Consider the following 19,302-nt stretch of genomic DNA (forward strand, 5'->3'; position numbering starts at 1 on the left):
GGCTGAAAATAAACCATAACAACAGTCAACAGTTACTCATCTTTTTCTTTTTTAAAACAAAAACTGTACTGGAGCTCTACTTGCGCAGGTCTATACTTTGTGGTCCACACCAGAACAATAGAACAAGAGGAATGAGTCAGTAACACAGAGATAATCAAAGCACATTAATCAATGAGCCTAAATGCTTTTGGAAGCCCTGGCAGCTTAGCTTGTTTATGGTAGCTTTGGAGATGGGAGAAGAAGAGGGGGGAAAAGTGTGTGAGAGAGTTTAAGCTTATGCTGTGCCATAAGCTGTTCTCAGCCCAAGGCACAGGAGAAGAAAAGAACATCTCTTCATGATTAAAAGGGCTGAGGACCAGGAAAGGAAACATAGAAGAGGACAAGCTTTGAGCCCTCGGGGGTAAAGGCTCTCTGGAGGAACAGAAAGCAAGAGGAAAAGCTGCGAGAAAGCAAAGCTGGGGACTCATTTTGAGTCCTTGCGTTCTCTTGTTTCTATCTCATTATTAAAAACGGGCCAACGGGATAGATGAGGAGGAGGGCTGGAGCGAGACACACAAAGGAGACAAAGAAAAATCCTATTAGACATTTTACTTACATGATCTTAGGCAAGACATTATTTAACCAAAGATTAAAACGAGACAACCAAGAAACATTTATTTAGTTCACATTGAGTAGCACTGGAATAAAAAGGCTCAAAGACATCCAGAAGCATCAGTGCGCCTTTTGACAAAAGTGTAGCCGCTTTGTTGCGTGCTCATTTTTTCTTTGAATCTGGGACGGGAGCGAACAGGGTCACTGGGACAGAGCAGCCTGCCTTACAACCGGAGACAGGTAAACCATGTGGGTTATCACTTCAGGTCAGATATGGACCTCCTACGACATCCATTTATTTAAACAGTTTCCATGCTTCGCTTGCAGTGAAAAATGAGCGTGGCTGTATACAAAGCCCTTCTGACATGTTAAACAGCTGAGAAATGATGGTAAATATTCATATTTACCTATATACACGGTGGATAAACAAGATAAACATTATCATTTATTCAGAGTTGCCACTATTGAGATCTTCAATATGAAGCCTACAAAGGAACGTGTTGGTCTGCTGTTTGTCACTGGGTAAGTGTAAGGTCAAAACAAGCACCTCATTTCAATTTTGCATTGCATCACATTTTGAATGACTGTTATGCACTTGTGGGTGCAACCCTAAAAAGTTTAGAAGCAGCGATTCAGTGCTTCTTCTGTATGTTTTAGTAGCCCAGGTGTATCCTGAAGCACTGCTATCTGGGGTAAAATACGTATAAATGTCCAAAAGGCTGGTCTCATCCTTCAACATTTGCAACATCTTTGAGCAATATTTCAACATTTTGAACTCCAGTCAGTTAAATGTTTATTTCACAAGATACTGATGACTTCAAGCTGTTTCTGCGGAGCTGTGGGGGAAAAGTAGAAAGCAATTTGCAGATCTTACTGCTAGCTGTGCATCCAGTTTCCACATTCTGGGTCTTTTTTTTTAACCCTTTATTTTACAGAGACAGCGAAGAAATAGATTTTTAAAAGGACCAGGGGGAAGACTTTAAGCAAATAGCCTGAGTGCAGGCCTAAACCCTGGCCTCTGCATCAGCCTTTCAGCATATGGGTTACCCACTCAATCCAGTGAGCTGACCACTGTCTATTAGCTGTGCATCCTTTCCCATGTTGAATCTTAATTAATTTTGTAGCACTGGAGAAAAGGAAAAAAAAACATTTTAACCCAGAATTTTCAGCAGACACCACAATATCATCAAAATAAGTAAAAATGGTATTTTCATGCTTTTTAATGCCAGAATATTGTCAGTAAAGACACGCCTTTGAAGCAAAACGCAGATGTTTATGGTTACAAGCCATGTAATGGACAGACTGGACTGCATGAAATCATTCTGCATTACACTCCAAATGATATCAGCCAACGTTTCCGGGTTTTGCCTGATAAGGAATCTTTACCCATCGAGATTTCAGTACTGTAGATACTATGTCAGCGACATCAGTGCGTTAGCTGAAGTAGCATGGAAATAACTCAAACTGCTTGTAAACAGATATTCTACAAATATTTGGTGAACGGAGTATTTGATGTTTGATGTGAGTGATGTGACATTTATTTTACACCCACTGAAGACAAACTGAGCAAAGCCTTTGGACGACTTGTTAATGTTGCTACATTGTGATGACAGAGGATATCTTACAGGGGAGGCATCCATGTATCCATAGAGTCCAGCCTTTGTTCCATCGTAAGTCCTTGCCTCTAGCTGTAGGTAGTACACAACAATCAGTCAGCAAATCCTGGCAGGTCCTGGATAAGACTGAAAAGTGCAAACTTGTGTGTGTCAAGAGATTTGTTTGCCTTCATATGGACAAAGTATGCAAAGATACGCTCCTGGAGCACAGGCACTTTCTGCTGGAAGTTCAACTCTGCCCAAAGGACACGTCATCTGCGTTTGCAAACAGTAAGCATTGTGAGCAGCTCATGAGTAACAATAATATTGCACAGTGAAAGCAACAGATACAGCGAGCCTGCTAGCTGTATATTTGTATGTGAGGCAGTTTTCTGAGAAACGCAAAAACACTGCGTTGAGCAGACTGGCTCAGTTGGTAGCCGTGCTTTGCTTCCTCCTCCAAAATTTTAGGAAACCGTTTTAGTGCAAGTGCAGAAATGTTTTACTGACATTACATCCGGCAAAGTGAGAGGTGCTGCCCTGCTAATAAGACAACAGCTCTGAGAATCACTAGTTTTGCAGAGCGAAACCGCCGGTGAAACCAACCAAAGTGGCTACAAGCTAGCGTGTTAATTTAAGGTCATGTATTGTTTTTCGTGCTTTTTGTTAGGAACCTCTTTTTGTATCGCTTCAGAGCAAAAGCAGACATATTTTGCTCAGTTACCCTTTAAGGTGCATCCAAAAGAGACAGAACTGAATCACTCGTGAAAGGCTTCTGCTTTATAAAAATGGCATTTTAGTTCACAAAGACAAATGAATGGCACTGGAAAATGGAGAATACAGAATAAGATAATTAAAAATGTATCAGTTATAATCAAGAAAAAACAAGTTTGAGGCCAGACTGCGTCCTTGGTTATTATCTATAAAGAAAACCAATTCTACAGTTTTCCGTGGTCTCTCAGTCCACTTGGTCTTTGTTCAGCTCGACTATAATAAAACTGAGCTGCCAGCAGAAACACCAGCGTTAGAAATAACCAACCACACTCCACGAGAAACACGTGGAGCTACTGAAGATTACGATTCACTCTGAAATGACAAAAGTGCTGATATGTCTCTGTGCCTTTCTTCTCACATGTTGCTGAGCTGGCAAAGTGAGAGCCAGACTTGAGGAAGATCAGGAGTCCGATTAGAGCAAGTACAGCGCTCTCCAAAGTCTGCATTACACATCACACCTGAGTAAAGAGGAGGTAATATTGAAATCAAATGGGGGAGAAAGAACAACAAAATGTAAAATCTCACATTAAAATGTTCACGTTTTGATGTGAAAAGTGTCTCTGAAGTAACGTAGTCGGCATCGAGAGCGGTTCCCATTCATAATTACACAACAATACGAAAACTAAAAATCTTGGCATTTCTTCTTGTCTTTTTTGTCTCCTTTGGTGAAAGATCAAAGTGACATTTTGGGACAACAAACCAGTTTGGGTTTTTTTTGTTTTGTTTTTTTTGTAATGACATGACAATACAGAACTGTGTAAACTCTGGTCTGCTGTTCCTCTTTGTTCACCACATGTACTGAGTCCAAATCTTGGGTGGATGTAAAAACACTGACCACAAACTGCAAAAAACAAACAAAAGCACAAAAAAATAAAGAAGCAGTCAGTCCGCACAGCTTCATCACCTGGTCCCTCTGTGTGGCAGAGACCTGCCAATCTCTGCACAACAGTTCACACCATAGTTTTTTCTCCCTATTTTTTCTGGTCACGAATAAAGTCGCCAATCCCTTGTACGAGTCCGTGTTCAAAGTGGCTCACAGAAAGAGGATCCAGAGTGCTCTCAGTACTTGGCAGCACCTGTGTGCTGGTGTCATGTCCAGAATAAGAGGCAGGTCAGCTAGAAGGTCACAGTTGCAGTGCTCTTGTTTTGAAAGGTCATTGTCTGGATGCTGGAAAGGATTTTCCTCTGATGCCCAGCCAAAGTCACACCCATGTGCAGCAGATCCCTAAAGAAATTTAAAAAAAATGAACTAATTAGAGACAAATTTTCCTAAACTAATTTTTACTTGGATAAAATAAGTGAGCAGAAAAACAAAAAATGGGAATATGAACTAACTGTGTGGTGATCTGGGCCAGCTGGTCCACTGAGTTGAAGCCAGCCTGAAGGAAACTGTCTTCGTAACGCTCCATCTTGATGGCCCTAAGCCAATCCCCCACCGAAGCACACGGCGGGAGAGCTAAAGGTGCACGCTGGTCCAGCAGGGGGTAGGACGGCCTAGGGGACAGGGTGCAGAAACAAAGGAATAACTTACATTCACCGTCACCAAAACCTCAGTGAGGAGCTTATACATGTCCTGCAGCAACATTCCAGGTGACAAGTCGAACTGAGTGACTGACAGGGACAAACAATGGGATTTGTCAGGGGTGGAGTGTCCTCAGCTGTATATAACTAGCCGACAGGCAGAATGTTGAGACAGGGAAATGGGAACAGCAAGTGGCTGACAGGTCACAGCAGGACACCGAGGTGGTGCACAAGATTGGGCAGCAGGAGGCTAATGCCTGCCCTGTCACTGTCAGGGCTTTAAATGGACACTAAGAATAAGACATTGTGAAGACATGCTTGAGTTTTTCTGTGCATACAGTAAGGCCAATAAATTTTTGGACATCAATTTTTCACGGACTACATATAAACAGGAAATTCCTGAACAATTAATGCAATAATTTTGTTAAACATCTTGAATTAAAAGCTGCACTTTAATCACATTTTGTTTGTTTAGGTTTAAAATCCACCGTGGTGGTCCAAAACCTCACTGATCCAACTGTAAAAACACATCAGCACTCTCACCCTGCTCCTTCTTGAGCCACTATTTTCAGCGACGCGGGGTTGCGGATGAGTTTGTCCAAAGCGCTAACGAGCTCCGCAAAGCGAGGTCGCGCCGACCGGTCCTTCTGCCAGCAGTCCAACATCAGTTGGTGCAGGTGGGTGGGGCAGTCAGGCGGCGGGGGCAGGCGGTAGTCCTGCTCTATGGCATTGATCACCTGACGGAAACATGCATTAAACATGAGTTTAATAGTCACGGTCAAGATTTAAACACTTCACTGATCACCTAGTTCCAAGTGTTTTGAAATGACTGGAAAAACTCGGCTAACAAAACCTGAAAAGTCCTTCCAAAAATCTAAGAAACAACCCAGCAAGGCTTTTCTTGCTTCAACTTACATCCTGGTTGCTCATGTCCCAGTACGGTCTTTCTCCAAAAGACATGACCTCCCACATGACGATGCCGTAGCTCCACACATCTGAGGCTGAGGTAAACTTTCTGAAGGCTATTGCCTCCGGTGCTGTCCAGCGGATTGGGATCTTACCTCCCTGCACAGAAAGGTAAACAGTGAGTGATGCAGAAACTTCACGTAAACATGGTCCAGCAGGGAGCTGGGGAGGAAACTGAAGGTAGGTAACATCCTAAGTTAAAGTTAAAAATGTTTTATGATCAACATAATATTTCAAGAGATGAAAAGTATGTGGACAAATAAAACAGTCTGCTATTTATTTATGCATTTATTTAAATCTTAAAAATCTAACTGATAGCTAATTGTAGAGCAGAAGTCACACTGATAATCACTATTGCTGATAATTAGTGTCCTGATGTCTGTGCTAGAGATTAAAATTAACATATTGGGATGACTTCTATGATTTCCATCCTACTAGACTACTGCGTATGCAATGAATGACAGGCTTTTCTCCTTAAGCATTAACTGAGGATGGCTGTTGTCTCACCAGAGAGCTGGTGTAGGTCGGGTCAGAGGAGTTCTCCTGAAGGAAGCGTGACAAGCCAAAGTCAGACACCTTGCACACCAGGTTGCTGTTGATCAGGATGTTGCGGGCAGCCAGGTCTCGGTGGACGTAGCTCATCTCTGCCAGGTACTTCATGCCAGAGGCAATGCCACGCAGCATACCAACCAGCTGGATGGGTGTGAACTGGCTGTCGTTCAGCTACGGAGAGGACAGAACCAGTTCAGTCTGAGAATGAGCGGCACTACGGTGTGTTTCGGTGTTTTGAGAGAAGCGTGCTTTGGCGTTGGTTTTTCCGACTCATACTGACCCGTAGAAATGAGTCCAGAGCGCCGTTCTCCATATACTCTGTCAGGATCATGACTGGACAGCTGGCTGTAATGATTCCCTCCAGATGGATAATGTTGGGGTGTTGGAACTGTCCCATGATGGACGCCTCAGACAGGAAGTCCCGTCTCTGCTTGTCGGTGTAGCCACCCTTTAGAGTTTTAATTGCAACGTAGTTTTCCTTTTTTCCTGGTATCTTCAGCCGTCCTCGACACACCTCCCCAAACTCGCCTGCAGCACACAGACACGTAAACACACTATTATGGCCGTTTTTTTCCTCCCCAGCATGAGTTTACCTCATTATGAAGACAACTGTTACATTTAACAAACGCAACGCTTGCTCGCAGCTAGCAGTGCCCTTTGGTTTGAATGAGGGCCACCAATATTGGGAACATATTTATCAGTTAATTGTGTTTTTTCTGCAGCCAAATTGAATTTTGAGTGATAAAGAAGAATCCGGGCAATGGTTTTAAATGCCACAGAATCTATTTAATTTAGTAATTAGGTATTTTTTAATAAGGTTATTTTGAGAGATAACAATATGCTAAAAATAAAAACAACACATCACAACAAAACGCAACCTGTGCAGTCTGCAAGTCCTCAGAAAGAGCGGACCAGTGCAAAGTTTACATATTTATAAATCACAGGAAAAGCATACGGATGGGCTTACCAGCACCAATGACCTCCTCAATCTTGACAAAGGAAACATCGATTTCCTTGGCAAATTCTCTCACTGCCTCATTAGGGTCTTCGTAGGTGAAAGGGTCGATATAAACCTTGACCCCTTTGAGAGGGGAGACAAACAGAAGCGTGGGAAATGAAAGAGCAGAAATGTTACAGAACCATGAGCGACAGAGAGCCCGGTCACATTAAAAATGATTTCCCCGACGTGAATGAATTGTAAATCAGAGCTGTGGTTCAGCGTGCATGTCCTTGATGTGTTACCTTGGCCAATGAGGTACTGGCTGTTTTTGTCACTCAGCTCCGGATCCTTTATTCGGCTGTGCCGGCTGCAGGTACAAAGAGATCAGTATAAATGAAACAAGATTAGGATCACAGTGCAGTTATCTGAAGAATTGATGTTTTATTTCACTTTTTTTGGGGGGGACAAGTGTTCCTAATGCTTTATCAACCCAACGTGATGCACATCAACCACCTCACAATGGGACAGTTCAGATGCAATAAGAACAACACAACACCTAACAAAGCTATGACGGGTCAGAGGTCACTTCAGCCACATGCACTCTTAAAAATACATCATCATTCTTATGGTTTGAGAAGCCAACACCGCCTTGTTGTGGACAGTTTTGTCCGTGCCGTAAACACGCAATACACAGTGACATGTGGTGGTGCTGAATACCGGAGACAACCCATATGGTTCTGCTCTTTGACGCAAGCGGCTCCATTAAAATTCTGCTGGTGCAAACTCATCCCTACAGTACAGTAACAACCCTGTAGCTACTGGATCGCTGCCTTCCTCCATTTCTCTCTCCCACCTCATAAGCCTAAAATAGCAATAATGCACCACCCTCAGTTAGTGGCAGATCTGGGCCTTACTCACTGGTTTGTGTGTGTGTGTGTGTGTATGTTTGAGAGCGAGTGTGTGCGCGTGTCACAAGGTCACAGCTATTGTTCTGTCCTGTGGAAACAGGGTTGGGACGCCTGCATCCTGTCTTTCCCTGCCCTCTACCTCTATCGTCATCCTTCTCACACACAAATGCACGCACCTTCTCCCTCTCTTTTTCCCCTTGATGCCATCCGACATTATTTACTCAAACAATGAAGCCTAAGGAAAATGTTCTAATGAGCAGGATAGCTTTTAGCTGTGTAAGCAAAAGAAATCATGAGCCTTGCTTTGTGTCTGAACTGCTTCACAGAGGGGGGGGGAAAAAAAAGAAAAGGTGTGAGTAACAGAGTGCAAAACCACCGTTGATAAGATATGATTTGTATAAACAAAAGAACAAAGCAGTGCAAAACTGTAAAATTGGGGTCACGTTTGTTATTGGTTTTTGATTTCTATCCTTTTCGCTCCATTTCCTGTTATTCCGCGAGCTTCTTTCACTTGCAAATCTGTCTTGTTTTCCTGTGCCTATTTCCCTTTCCCCCGTTCTCACCGTATGCAGTAGGCGGCCACAAAGACGAAAGTGACAAGCAGCAGCATCCCGACAGCGATAAAGATGCCAGGTACCAAGAACTCGGAGCCAGAGTCACGTCCTGGGAGAGACGGCAAACAAAAGAGAGAGACAAGAAAATAGGAGACAGAAAGTGAGAGAGTTAGAGCAACACAATGACAGAAGCCATGACAGGAGGTTTACATAGGTAGTAAAAGAAAGGTAAGGGGGGGGGCGACAGGAATTTAGATTATTAATGAGACTCAACAAGGATGCAGATGATAAATTCATAAAAGAAACTGTGCAGGGATTGATTATGCAGGGATAAATGTTTGTCACATCCTCATTGGAAATGATTTTTTTAAATAAGAAAAAAAAAGAGTAATGTGTGTGTGGCTCTTCTTCAAGAGAAAAGAAGACCTCTTCTTACCATCGGGCAGCGTGCGGAAAATGGTTGGTGCACTAAAGCTGCCGTAGCCGGCCTGGGTACGCGCCCGGACCTGCACTTCATACTGGCTAGCCCGGCGGAGGTCTGTCAGTACAGCCTGGTTTCTGTTACTCTGTATGGAGTGGCACTGATCCTCGCTACGCTGCTCCTTCTAAAAGCAAAAAAAGAATGAGGCCAAGGCAATAGTGAAAGAAGAAAGGATGATGATGTCAAGCGAGTTAATTAGTCAAACTGTCCTGAAATGAACACTAACTTCAATTACATCAGATAAAAATAAAAAAAAAACATTACAAATATGTTACAAATATCTTAATTGTTAAACACCTTCATGTAAAGTGTATACTGCACAGTTTAGAGAGCTTCTTCACAGATCCACATGGTCTAAGCCACGTGTCGCGCCCCTTTAACTACATCTGCACTGAGAGTGCTTTCTTCTATGAGCCTGTAAAAAAGAGATCATCTATCTGAACGGACAGTTCGGGGATGTCGTCAGGGAGCTCTTACCTTCTCACAGTAGCGCAGCTCATACTGCAGGATGGTGTAGTGTGGCTGAGTCGGGACCGACCAGTGCAGAGTCAGACTGCTCTCTGTGGAGTCGCTCTTCCGAATCACAGACACCAGTGGCGGCACTGCACAGATGGCAGCAGAATTATAAATACAGTGAAACTCGGACTATTTATACCTTTCCACCTATCCTCCTGCAGCTCTTACCGTCATGGCTTGTAGTGATGTTGACACTTTCGCTGGCAGGCTCCTTCTCGCTGAGCTGAGACACCCCGTTGAGTGCCTGAATAGTGAACGTATACATTGTGTGTGGCAGCAGGCCCCACACCTCTACCCTGTGACCCAGCAGGCCGTCTTTCGCAGGCCGGTAACTGACGCCGTCTCCGCAGGGGAGGCACGCTTCCTTTGGTGACCTGCACAGAGAGCACCTGACGGCGTAGCTCAGGTCGTTTCTGCCGCCGCTGTCCAGCGGCTCATTCCAATCCAGAGTGACCGTGGTGAAGTTGACCTTAGGGATTATGCTGCGAGGGGCCGAGGGAGTTCCTACAGTGAGAGAAATAGTTATAATAGCATGCTTTTTCCCTATTTAAAAAATACTGCAAACTGGCAGTCATCCAAGTTCCGGTATGCGAACCAATCTGCTTAAAAAAAAGAGCTGATTGAGAAAATTGATGAAACTTTCATGTATGTGCTTACTTATAGGTAATATAAACTAAAACAAAATACAACAAATGATGTTGTTAAATTTGATTATGAGTAAATCTCTTGCTGCAGGCAGCATCCATTTAGCTTGACTTAACCATAAAAGCAGGATTCATGGTTGGTCAGACCTGCATGTTGCATGTTCGGGATTTCATAACCCACCGAACATGACTCTCTTTCAGAACTGGAGCATCATATATACATGACAGAATTACACATTAATCCGATCAAACTCAAATATCGCAAAAATGCCAAACTATTCCCTTCAATCTGGCCTTTTCCCGATCCCAAAGGCAGCATTTTCTAAACCTCTTAAGACCATTTAAGCAATATCAATATAGCAGCATCACCTGTTATGATTTTTTTGTTTTTGCTATGATAAAGTGCCTTCAGAGAGCACCAGTATTATCAGATTATATGGGGAAAAATATTGAATCATACTTCATGTTTTTTTCCCCTGTGGAAAGTTGCCCCGGTGAAATTACAATATATGAAAGTTCTGTGTTGATCTCCGCTGTGCCATTTTGCCACTGTTTTACTTTTCCATGACCCACACATATTGTTTCTTTATGATTTCTGATATAAGCTGAAGCCATTTTATTCAGCCCGCACATGTAGTCACGAAGCAGAACAATGCTCTTGCAGTTGCTTTGCGTCACAGCGGGAGCATATGTGCTGCTGGATTTAACTGGTGCAATTACGTTTGTCTAAAACTGGATGATAATGATCACCGCCTGAAAATTGTAAGAAGATAGCTATTGCCTCAAGCCAAGCATAACTAAACAGCAAGACCACTCAGGCACTGTGAATGAGTTTCTGTTCCTGCCAAGGAGAGAGAGCTTTGTCACTGAGCCTGCAGCTAACTTAAGTGCTAATGGTGTTCTCATTGGAAACCCGAGTGGAGTAACATCGCGCTCAATCTGGGCGAGTATGAATTCTGAATTCAGCATTTGGCAACAGGGGATTTTTAGAGGTGACGCATTTTTAAGTCCTGGCAATCACAATGCGCTTAATTAAAAACCACCACGCCTGTCACAAAAATGTAAAAACGTATACCTATTTTCAGGAGGGAAAAGGTCTGGCGTGAATTTCAGGTGGCTCGGCTGGTTTAAAATTTTGCATACAAATTGAAAATAACGTTACGTGCCGAACTGCTCAGGCAATCCGGCACAGCAACAGAATACATAATAGAAATTAGCTTCTTAAAGAGATCCATTATTAAGATAAAGCCTTTGTAATTAAAGTTATCAGTAAAAAATAAAATTGGTGGATGTGAATTCCAGTTGGTATTTGTATCACACCTGCAGGGGTAGCAGCCACAGTCAACAGCCTGATGCGGAGTGTCACATTGTTTCACATCAGCTTTGTGGCCCTTCCGAGAGAGCGCACCTAATTAAAGACCCCCCTTCCCATTCACACACACCCAAAATGAGCCTGAATTGAAATTCCTGAATCCGCATGGATGTGTCACTTGAGACCATCAATGCCTACTTCACTTTGGACAGAAAGCCCTACCCTCCCACCCTCACCAACAACCTGTCACAAAGGACATGCATCTCAATGCCCAGCCGTGAGACAAAAGCCACAAAGCAGCTCAGCAGACCCTGGCTAAATGACACCGGAGGGGGAAAAAAGAGAAGTAGCACCAGAGATGTCAAAGGAAGACAAAAAAAGAGAGGAGGAGACAGTAAAGAGTGTTGCTTAGCACCTCCATATTTGCATGTGGATTAAGCACTGTTTTACTTACTAGTGCACGGGGTGTCAGGAGTGTCTGATTCGGCACGTAGGTACCCAGGGCGACATTCACACGTTGACGCTCCCCTGTTGGTGGCCTGGCTGAATCCTGGGCAGCCTCTGCACTGTCCCTCTACGCCTGACTTAAACTGGCCCACAGGACAGGCTGAAGAGGACAAGATGTGAGAACAAATAAAGGCACATTAGCATTAAATACAACAGTACATTGCATAACGCCTTCACTGTGTCCTGTATAGGCCTGGGTCAAACTCAATTTGCAAATAAATCCTTTATTTCGGCGTGCTTAGGTGCCAGATGGTTGCAGATTGACAGACAGAAGCATGTAATGAGGGCTATAAACTGAGACAATCACAGTAATGAGACTGACACTAATAGTCAATTTAGTGGAGGAAAAAAAAAAAAAAAAACTGCCTGTGACTGACATGCTGCTTATCATTGAATTTACCTGGCCATATCTGGATAATGAGACCAGACATGTGGCGGTCCTTATGAAAAAACTGTCATTGCTTATTGATTCAAACATTGTTCCAGGTCTCCTTTTGTAAAGCCCAAACCAGCAACGTGGTAAGATGTAAGGACACCGTGAACGGAGTCTGAACTCATGCTGAAAGGACTGGCTGAACAATCAATTAGTCGAGCGATGGAAAAACAATTAAGCACAATTTTGACCAAATCTACAACACCGCTCCTGTTTTTCTTCGCTTCATATCACAGTAAACATCACCACGTCTGACGTTTCAGACTAAACCATCAATCAATCAAAGAAAATAAATACATGTAGAAATTAAGAATGACAACAGTCATTAGCCGCAGCCACTACATGGTCTGAAACCGTGCACACCTCAGCTTCTGCTCACCAGCAAAGCCCCATCCAATGCTTGTTCTAACATGTGAATGTGTAATAAGCTGTCACCCTGCTAAATACCGCATACAATGGCAGCAAACGTGTTTACTTTCTGCGTTCAGTCTGGGCGGCTGATACGCAGCTGCTGAGCGAGAGAAATACAACAATAAACTTTCACACCGAGCGGGAGCATTGCTGCAGCGAAAAACTGACACATTTCACAGGGTCAACGCTCTCGCCGATCGTTCCTGACTGACATTTACCGCAAGGAATTTGCCACATGTGAAGAGCCGCCTGTAACCTCGGTGCTTTCGAGCTCCCGCAAGATGACACAAATAACACTTTGTGATTTACAGGAGCAGTCGCTATTGATTACTGTGCAACTTTTCAGTGAATTCAGCTGTAAGATTGTTTAGCACTTGCAGCAGTCCACATTAAGATAAGTCAGTATTCTGGTTCTGGCATTTTTTTTTCCTGAAGGAAACAAAGCTTTTGAAATAGAAATGAATCTTTTTTGGAGTAGATTAGGGGCTAGTTCTAACCTATTTAGTTTCTAATCTTTATAATCATGTATTTGTCTAACAATAAAAAAGCTATACCGCCACATGAGGAGAAATATACCCCTCCCCCAGAGCAGTATTTATGGTCTTATAGTGGTTCATTTCAGAGACCTGGTTTAAATATTCTAACCATACTTAGATGAAACACTAAATCAACTTGACAGCATTCATAACTTTTACATTTAAATGCTCGTGTTTGCCCCAGAAAATATATGTATAGTCTCTGGCAAATAATGGTATTACAGCAAAATGAATTTTAATTTTAAACCCTGGCGTCGATTTCATTTTTCCGAAATGACCGGCCTCCCAAGCAAATTAACTGTCCGGTCTTTTCTGCGGAGGCAATTTCCCTTTATGGCCTTGTGAATGTTTTGCCTTGCAACTCTCTTCTGTGACAGAACACTGGAAAATGCCACCTCACCAGGAGCAAAATGTCGGAAATTATTTTTTTGTTATGAAAAATCATTATACCGCCCACGGAGATCAAACTACAGCCTACCTTCAAACACAGACAGATGAAACCAGGCGTTTCCCTGGGAAAATGTGGCATTTCTCCTTTTGTTTCTGTGTTTTTAGTGCTCGCCATTTATCTGTGTCGCTGCGATGCGGCGAGTGTGTGCGCGTGTGTGGGGGTAGTCCATGCGCGAGGCTTGTTAATTGGACTCATTAGGCAGAGCTGCTGCACGGCTCCTGAGAGAATCATCCTGCTTCTTCCTTCTTTTTTTGTCTGCTTTGCTTTGATGTTCTCAAAGTGTTATGATCTTTACCCCGAGCACCTCCCCCCCCTCTCTCTCCTCACCTCTGCAGTCCTCCTGCGCTCCTTCTATCTCGGCTGAGCCAGGAGTTGTCACAGCAGTAAGCCTTTGACCCTGCTCTCCTTTCAGAGATAAGTGCTGCTCCACCTGACCTCTCTTTCTGTCCCCTCTGTCTCACAGCCATTCCCCTGCCTCATTAACTTCCTCAGTCTCTCATTTCCTCTCAAACACTTCAACCCTCAGTGAACTCCCCGCCACCATCGCCTTACCATTGTGTTCTTGTTTAGTCTGCCTGCCCTGTTGCCTATATGGGTGTAGTCTATATGCATACATGCACGCATGTCAGTTTTATTTGGCTTAACCTTGCCTCCTTCATTACCTGTGCATCTCGTGTACCCCTCAGCTGGTTCAAATCCCGGTACGCATGCACAGGAGGTTGTTGGCTGGCCCACCCACTGGCCGTCCTCCCCGCAGAAGAGCTTAGGTGGCCGAGGACGGGGACCTTGCTGAGCTGCGTGCTCCACACACACACCCTGTGCCTCTTGCACAAGAGTACGTGGTATAGTCTCAGGGAAAGAGGAAAGAGCACTGACCAGGGGAGGACACTTCTTGAAGAACACCCTGACAGACAGCAGAGCCATGCAGGCACCCTGAGCCTGAAAGGCCAAGTAAAAGCCTCTCTTATTAAGAGGGCCGAGTCTCAAGGTCTTCACGTTCAATTTCTTCTCCCCGTCCTTCCTTAGTAGAAAGTCTGCAGCCACTGTGTCCACCTAAGACAGGAAGAAAGAGAAAAGACCTTATGTAATATCCAGATTCCTGCACGCACTGCTCAGCCATGAAAAGGATCAAACTGATAGTTTTGCATGTTTAGTCCATTAACTAGAAATTACATATGCTTCATATTACTGAAAATTTTACAAAGCATACCACTGTGATTTTTACATTGATTCACTGCCTTTCTGGCAGCCATTGTTTCCCATTTATTACAGTGTGCTTTGAACCTCAACTTGCAGGGACGAGAAACTTGCTGGAGTGGAAGGCAATTCATCACGGCGAACATTTCATCACTTTTATTTTTCTGTCAAAGTTACATTATTAGGTGGTAATGAAGTTGAGAAGCAGGGACTATTTTGACGCCACTGTTTGGTGTTGTGTTCAAGGACACGGCCAACAACTAAGGTTTGACAATTAGATTGACTGCGCTGCATTCCTAAGCTATGTGTTTGGAAAATGAAACTCAGAAGATAAACATTACGAAAAGATTCAGGCTGTGAAACAGATTGAATGCACTGACAAGGTGGGTTTTAAAGCAGTGCTTGCTCCCAAGAGGCGAGAACATGATTGGAACATTAAAAAAGTCCCCGAACATTGACGATGTTGTGAAACTGACATTTAAAGCAAATCTTGGTCTCTGCAAACTTGTTTTGAATCTGTATGAAAAGCTGCACACTGAGGGGAAAGAAATCCGTCACAAACGTGTACAGTACTGTGCAAAAGACTTGAGCCTGCTTCCAAGGAGCCAGACTTTCTTGTAACTTTTTAAAGTGGTCTGAAGAAGGTCTTTTAAAGTTTTTTTTTGGACATGTCTGCTGTTTTACTCATTTTAGTCCAGTCCTTATACCTAGACATTTTCAGATAAGTGTTTATTAAGCTACTTAACACTAACAAAGGAATAAAAAATAACAGTTTAACAGACATAAAATATTATTTTTGCACCAACAAGGTGATTCACAAAGAGCTGCAAACCAAAAAGAAGGCATGTGGAGGACACAAGAATAAGTCGCAGACCTAAAAACCAAAGAGATGGGCACTATATGATATTCATGTCCTTAAGAAATAGCAAAAAGTCAAGCAAAGACCTGACACAGGAACTGGGAGATGCATCTGGCCAACTGAAGCCTCATCAGAAACAGTCTTGGTGGAAGGTTTGCTGTCAAAAGGCCATTCTTAAGGAATGGAAGTGGCAAGAAAAGGTTGCGGTATGCTAAATTACACAATAACTGGACTTACAAAGTGATGGATTCAGATTTTGACATTTTTGGTTCAAACCTTTATCAATATGTGCAGAAAAGTTCAGGAGAGAGCTACAGCAGTGAGTGTCTACAGCCATCTGTCAAACACGATGGAGGCTCTGTCATAGTTTGGGGCTACATTTCTGCCAGTGGAGATCTTGTCAAAATTGATGGAATCATGAACACAGAAAAGTACCATCAGATTATGATGCACAATGCAGCTATCATCTGCTTGGCAACGGCTTCATTTTTCAGCACGACAGTGATTCCAAAAACACTGCCAATGCAGTAAAATCATACCTGAATGAAAACACACACACAGTGGAACACTATCAGTCATGGATTGGTCTCACCAGAGCCCGGATCTCAACATTAATGAAGCAAGTTTTGGATCACTTTTACAGAAAATGGAAAAAAAAGGCAGCCAGCATGTGAAGAAGAGCTGTGAATGTCCTTCGAGAGGCCTGGAAAGCTATTCTTGCAGACATTTAAAGAACTTACAGGCAAGCTTGTCTAAGAGAGTTCAGGCTGTGTTGAAGAATAAAGGTGGTCACACCAAATATTGACTTTCAAGCTATTCAGACATCTTCAAACTCTGTTTAGCCTTATATACCATGTTTGTTTGCAGACATTTCAGTCAATCGCCACACCTATTACCCAATATGCGTCATATATCCTATATAGAGAAGTGAGAGTTGGTAGACTTTTCCACAGTACTGCATGCTGTACACATATGAGGCTTCAAAAACAGTTGTTTGTCAGTGAAAACAAGAACGTGGTGAGATTATAAATAAATCAGCAAAAGTGAAAGGTAAGAATACTTATTGTTAATGGTTTCATCATGAGGGTATTTGTGAGTCATCAAATTCAATGCAACAGACTTTCACTGGTAGCAATACACACAGCTGTTCAATAACTTATTTTTCTCAGGTCCTCACTGCTTGGCAACCTTCAGATTTGGAGCTTCGAGTTCCCTCGTTGTGACAGAACTTTTCTTTTCATTGATTTGCTTTTTTTTTTTTTTTTTTTTAAGAGTACAATTTCAGACACGACCATTTCAGGCTGTGTTTTCCCCTATTTTTCTTGATATACATCACTTGTTTACACTTTTGGGTAAAGCAAAGCAAATTAAAGCCACCACAGTGGAATCAATCGATTAATTATGGAAATAATAGGCAGACTGATCAATAATCAAGATAAGCCCTGTAGTTTATTACGTTGTCAAATATAAAAATGTTTCTCCTGAGCAAGACATAATAATACAACAGTCTCACAAGCCGATTGGCAATACCACGAGAATTCAATTCAATTGATTTTCTCAAACAATTACACAACGAATTAGCTCCTATAATATTTTATCAGACCAGCCAACAGAAAAGAAAACTGCATTGTTTTTTATAACGTAACGGGCTGGGTACCTTGATGTAGGGGTTCTCCATCCAGGGTGGGTTCGTAGCAGTGGCTTCGTTGGAGTCTGCCTCGTAGTAGTAGAGGTTGAAGGTCTCCTTACAGCTACGGTGGTGTGTGCTCCTGGAAGAGCACTCCATCATGGTGAATCGCAGTTCCACGTACACCTGAGACGCTCCCCGTCGCTGGATGTAGCCACTGCGCAGCCAGTGGCTGGACGAACTGTCCGTTTGGCAAATCTGATTGATCCTCACGCTGTTGTTCTCCTCATCTAAACCGCTTACTTCCTCCCACTGAGAGCAGAGAGAACAAAGGGCTGTTAGATTGACCCAGAAAACTTGTGAGCACCGAGTAGATTTACTTCACCTATAAAGACTATCACTGGGGTATTTATATAATTGGTCACATTAAAAATCCTATTCATCATAATAATGTTACAATCTTTTGTTGGCCTTCTGCACCTGTCAGAGGCCCGTGGGACAGATCTGGCCCACTGTGGATTTTAATCCAGCCCAAATTTGAATCTGGGTTGTTAAATCATTCCTCCCACTGAGCTCCAGCACAGCTAGTGGGAATACAAGTCTCACTTGTCAAACAAAGCACACTTCTGCAAACAGCATCCGAGACAGACAAAGCTTTCACCTTTCAAACACATTTATAGCCTAAAACACAAGAATAAAGAGGGGATATCGCAAATATGAGCGAAGTAAAAAAAACCTGCACAGAAATCTACATTTGTTGGGCAGCCAAATGCAACAGAAAAATGCTTTAATGTTTGACTTCTGAGTCAACAGCAAAAATGTTCACCATCACTATGTTCCCAAGAGCGGGAAACAAGCAAGAAATTAACATACTCAGGGCAGAATTTAGCAGATTTGCTGAACTTGAGGCTCAGAAATTCGGTTATGTAAATATGTAAATCTTTAAAAATCCATTTGCAGATGATGTGTTGAGTGAGGCAGAATTGTGGTGTGAATGAATTACAGTGCAGCGGAGCACCCAGAGCCAGGTTTGAGACGCTGGAAAGAAGAATTTCCCTTCTAATCCCAAAAAAATAAATACCGTGGACTTTGGCAGCACATGTGTCTGTGAACAAAATGTTTTCTGTGATGAAGATGCACCGAATCTGTGAGGACTCATCTGGATTTGACAAAAACCATTCGAAGAGAAGTGTGACTTGAAGGCAAATGAGAGAATGAGCTACAAGTACACAGACAAAGTGCAGTTACATAAATGGGACTTTTTAAAAAAAGCATATAGTGTTACTTTTTTTAAAAGTAATCTAATACTTTTTACAAGATATAGATTACCTACTGAAAAAAATAATTACATCTCTTTGGCAGCAAGTCACACCTTCTGTATTTAACAGTACTGAAGTCTCGACATCACAGCGGATGACATTTACGACGTACATCCGGCACTGATGACATTTCAACAATCTTTTACAATCATTGATTTGTCTTGTTGTTTAGAGCCATTTTCACGCATGCCCTGCAAGCTGAACTTTACTAGACACGTAGAGAGCAAATGTCTAACGCAGTCAGATTGGACAATAAATGTTCTTTGATTTGCCAGCTATTTAGCATAAAGTGTGTGTTCATGTCTAACTGCGCCTATGTGAGAATAGTCCAGGTAAACCTCTGGTGGAGTTGCAGTCAGCAGGTAGCACACATGGCCAATCCAACTTATACGAATGCTATACATATACAAACACTGGCAGTTTCATTAGGCACATCTCTTCATGAGGCATCTAGTCAGTCAATCAAATGTCTGTATTTAGGCATCTAGACATGGTCAAGACAACCTGCTGGAGTTCAAAACAAGCATCAGAATGGGGAAGAAAAGTGATTCGAGTGACTTTGAATGTTGCATGGCTGTTATTGTCAGATGGATTGCTGCTCAACTGGG

At 42.8% G+C, this 19,302-nt stretch overlaps 1 protein-coding gene across 1 annotated transcript in view; it reads right to left on the reverse strand.

Moving 5' to 3' along the window:
- Window positions 1-2,944: 2,944 nt before the first annotated feature.
- ephb4a (eph receptor B4a) overlaps window positions 2,945-19,302 on the reverse strand; it is a 39,525-nt gene continuing 23,167 nt past the window's right edge. The window contains exons 3-17 of the mRNA XM_031759982.2: window positions 17,406-17,687; window positions 14,355-14,745; window positions 11,809-11,961; window positions 9,567-9,902; window positions 9,360-9,484; window positions 8,838-9,006; window positions 8,411-8,510; window positions 7,242-7,306; window positions 6,967-7,080; window positions 6,280-6,527; window positions 5,955-6,170; window positions 5,397-5,546; window positions 5,025-5,218; window positions 4,296-4,454; window positions 2,945-4,185 (exon numbers count right to left, since the gene is read on the reverse strand). Coding sequence (XP_031615842.1) covers window positions 4,077-4,185; window positions 4,296-4,454; window positions 5,025-5,218; window positions 5,397-5,546; window positions 5,955-6,170; window positions 6,280-6,527; window positions 6,967-7,080; window positions 7,242-7,306; window positions 8,411-8,510; window positions 8,838-9,006; window positions 9,360-9,484; window positions 9,567-9,902; window positions 11,809-11,961; window positions 14,355-14,745; window positions 17,406-17,687 — 2,811 coding nt within the window. The 3' untranslated portion in view covers window positions 2,945-4,076. The remainder of the gene's footprint in view (window positions 4,186-4,295; window positions 4,455-5,024; window positions 5,219-5,396; window positions 5,547-5,954; window positions 6,171-6,279; window positions 6,528-6,966; window positions 7,081-7,241; window positions 7,307-8,410; window positions 8,511-8,837; window positions 9,007-9,359; window positions 9,485-9,566; window positions 9,903-11,808; window positions 11,962-14,354; window positions 14,746-17,405; window positions 17,688-19,302) is intronic.

The sequence above is a fragment of the Oreochromis aureus genome, linkage group 10 (assembly GCF_013358895.1).
Source record: "Oreochromis aureus strain Israel breed Guangdong linkage group 10, ZZ_aureus, whole genome shotgun sequence".
Classification (NCBI taxonomy): domain Eukaryota; kingdom Metazoa; phylum Chordata; class Actinopteri; order Cichliformes; family Cichlidae; genus Oreochromis; species Oreochromis aureus.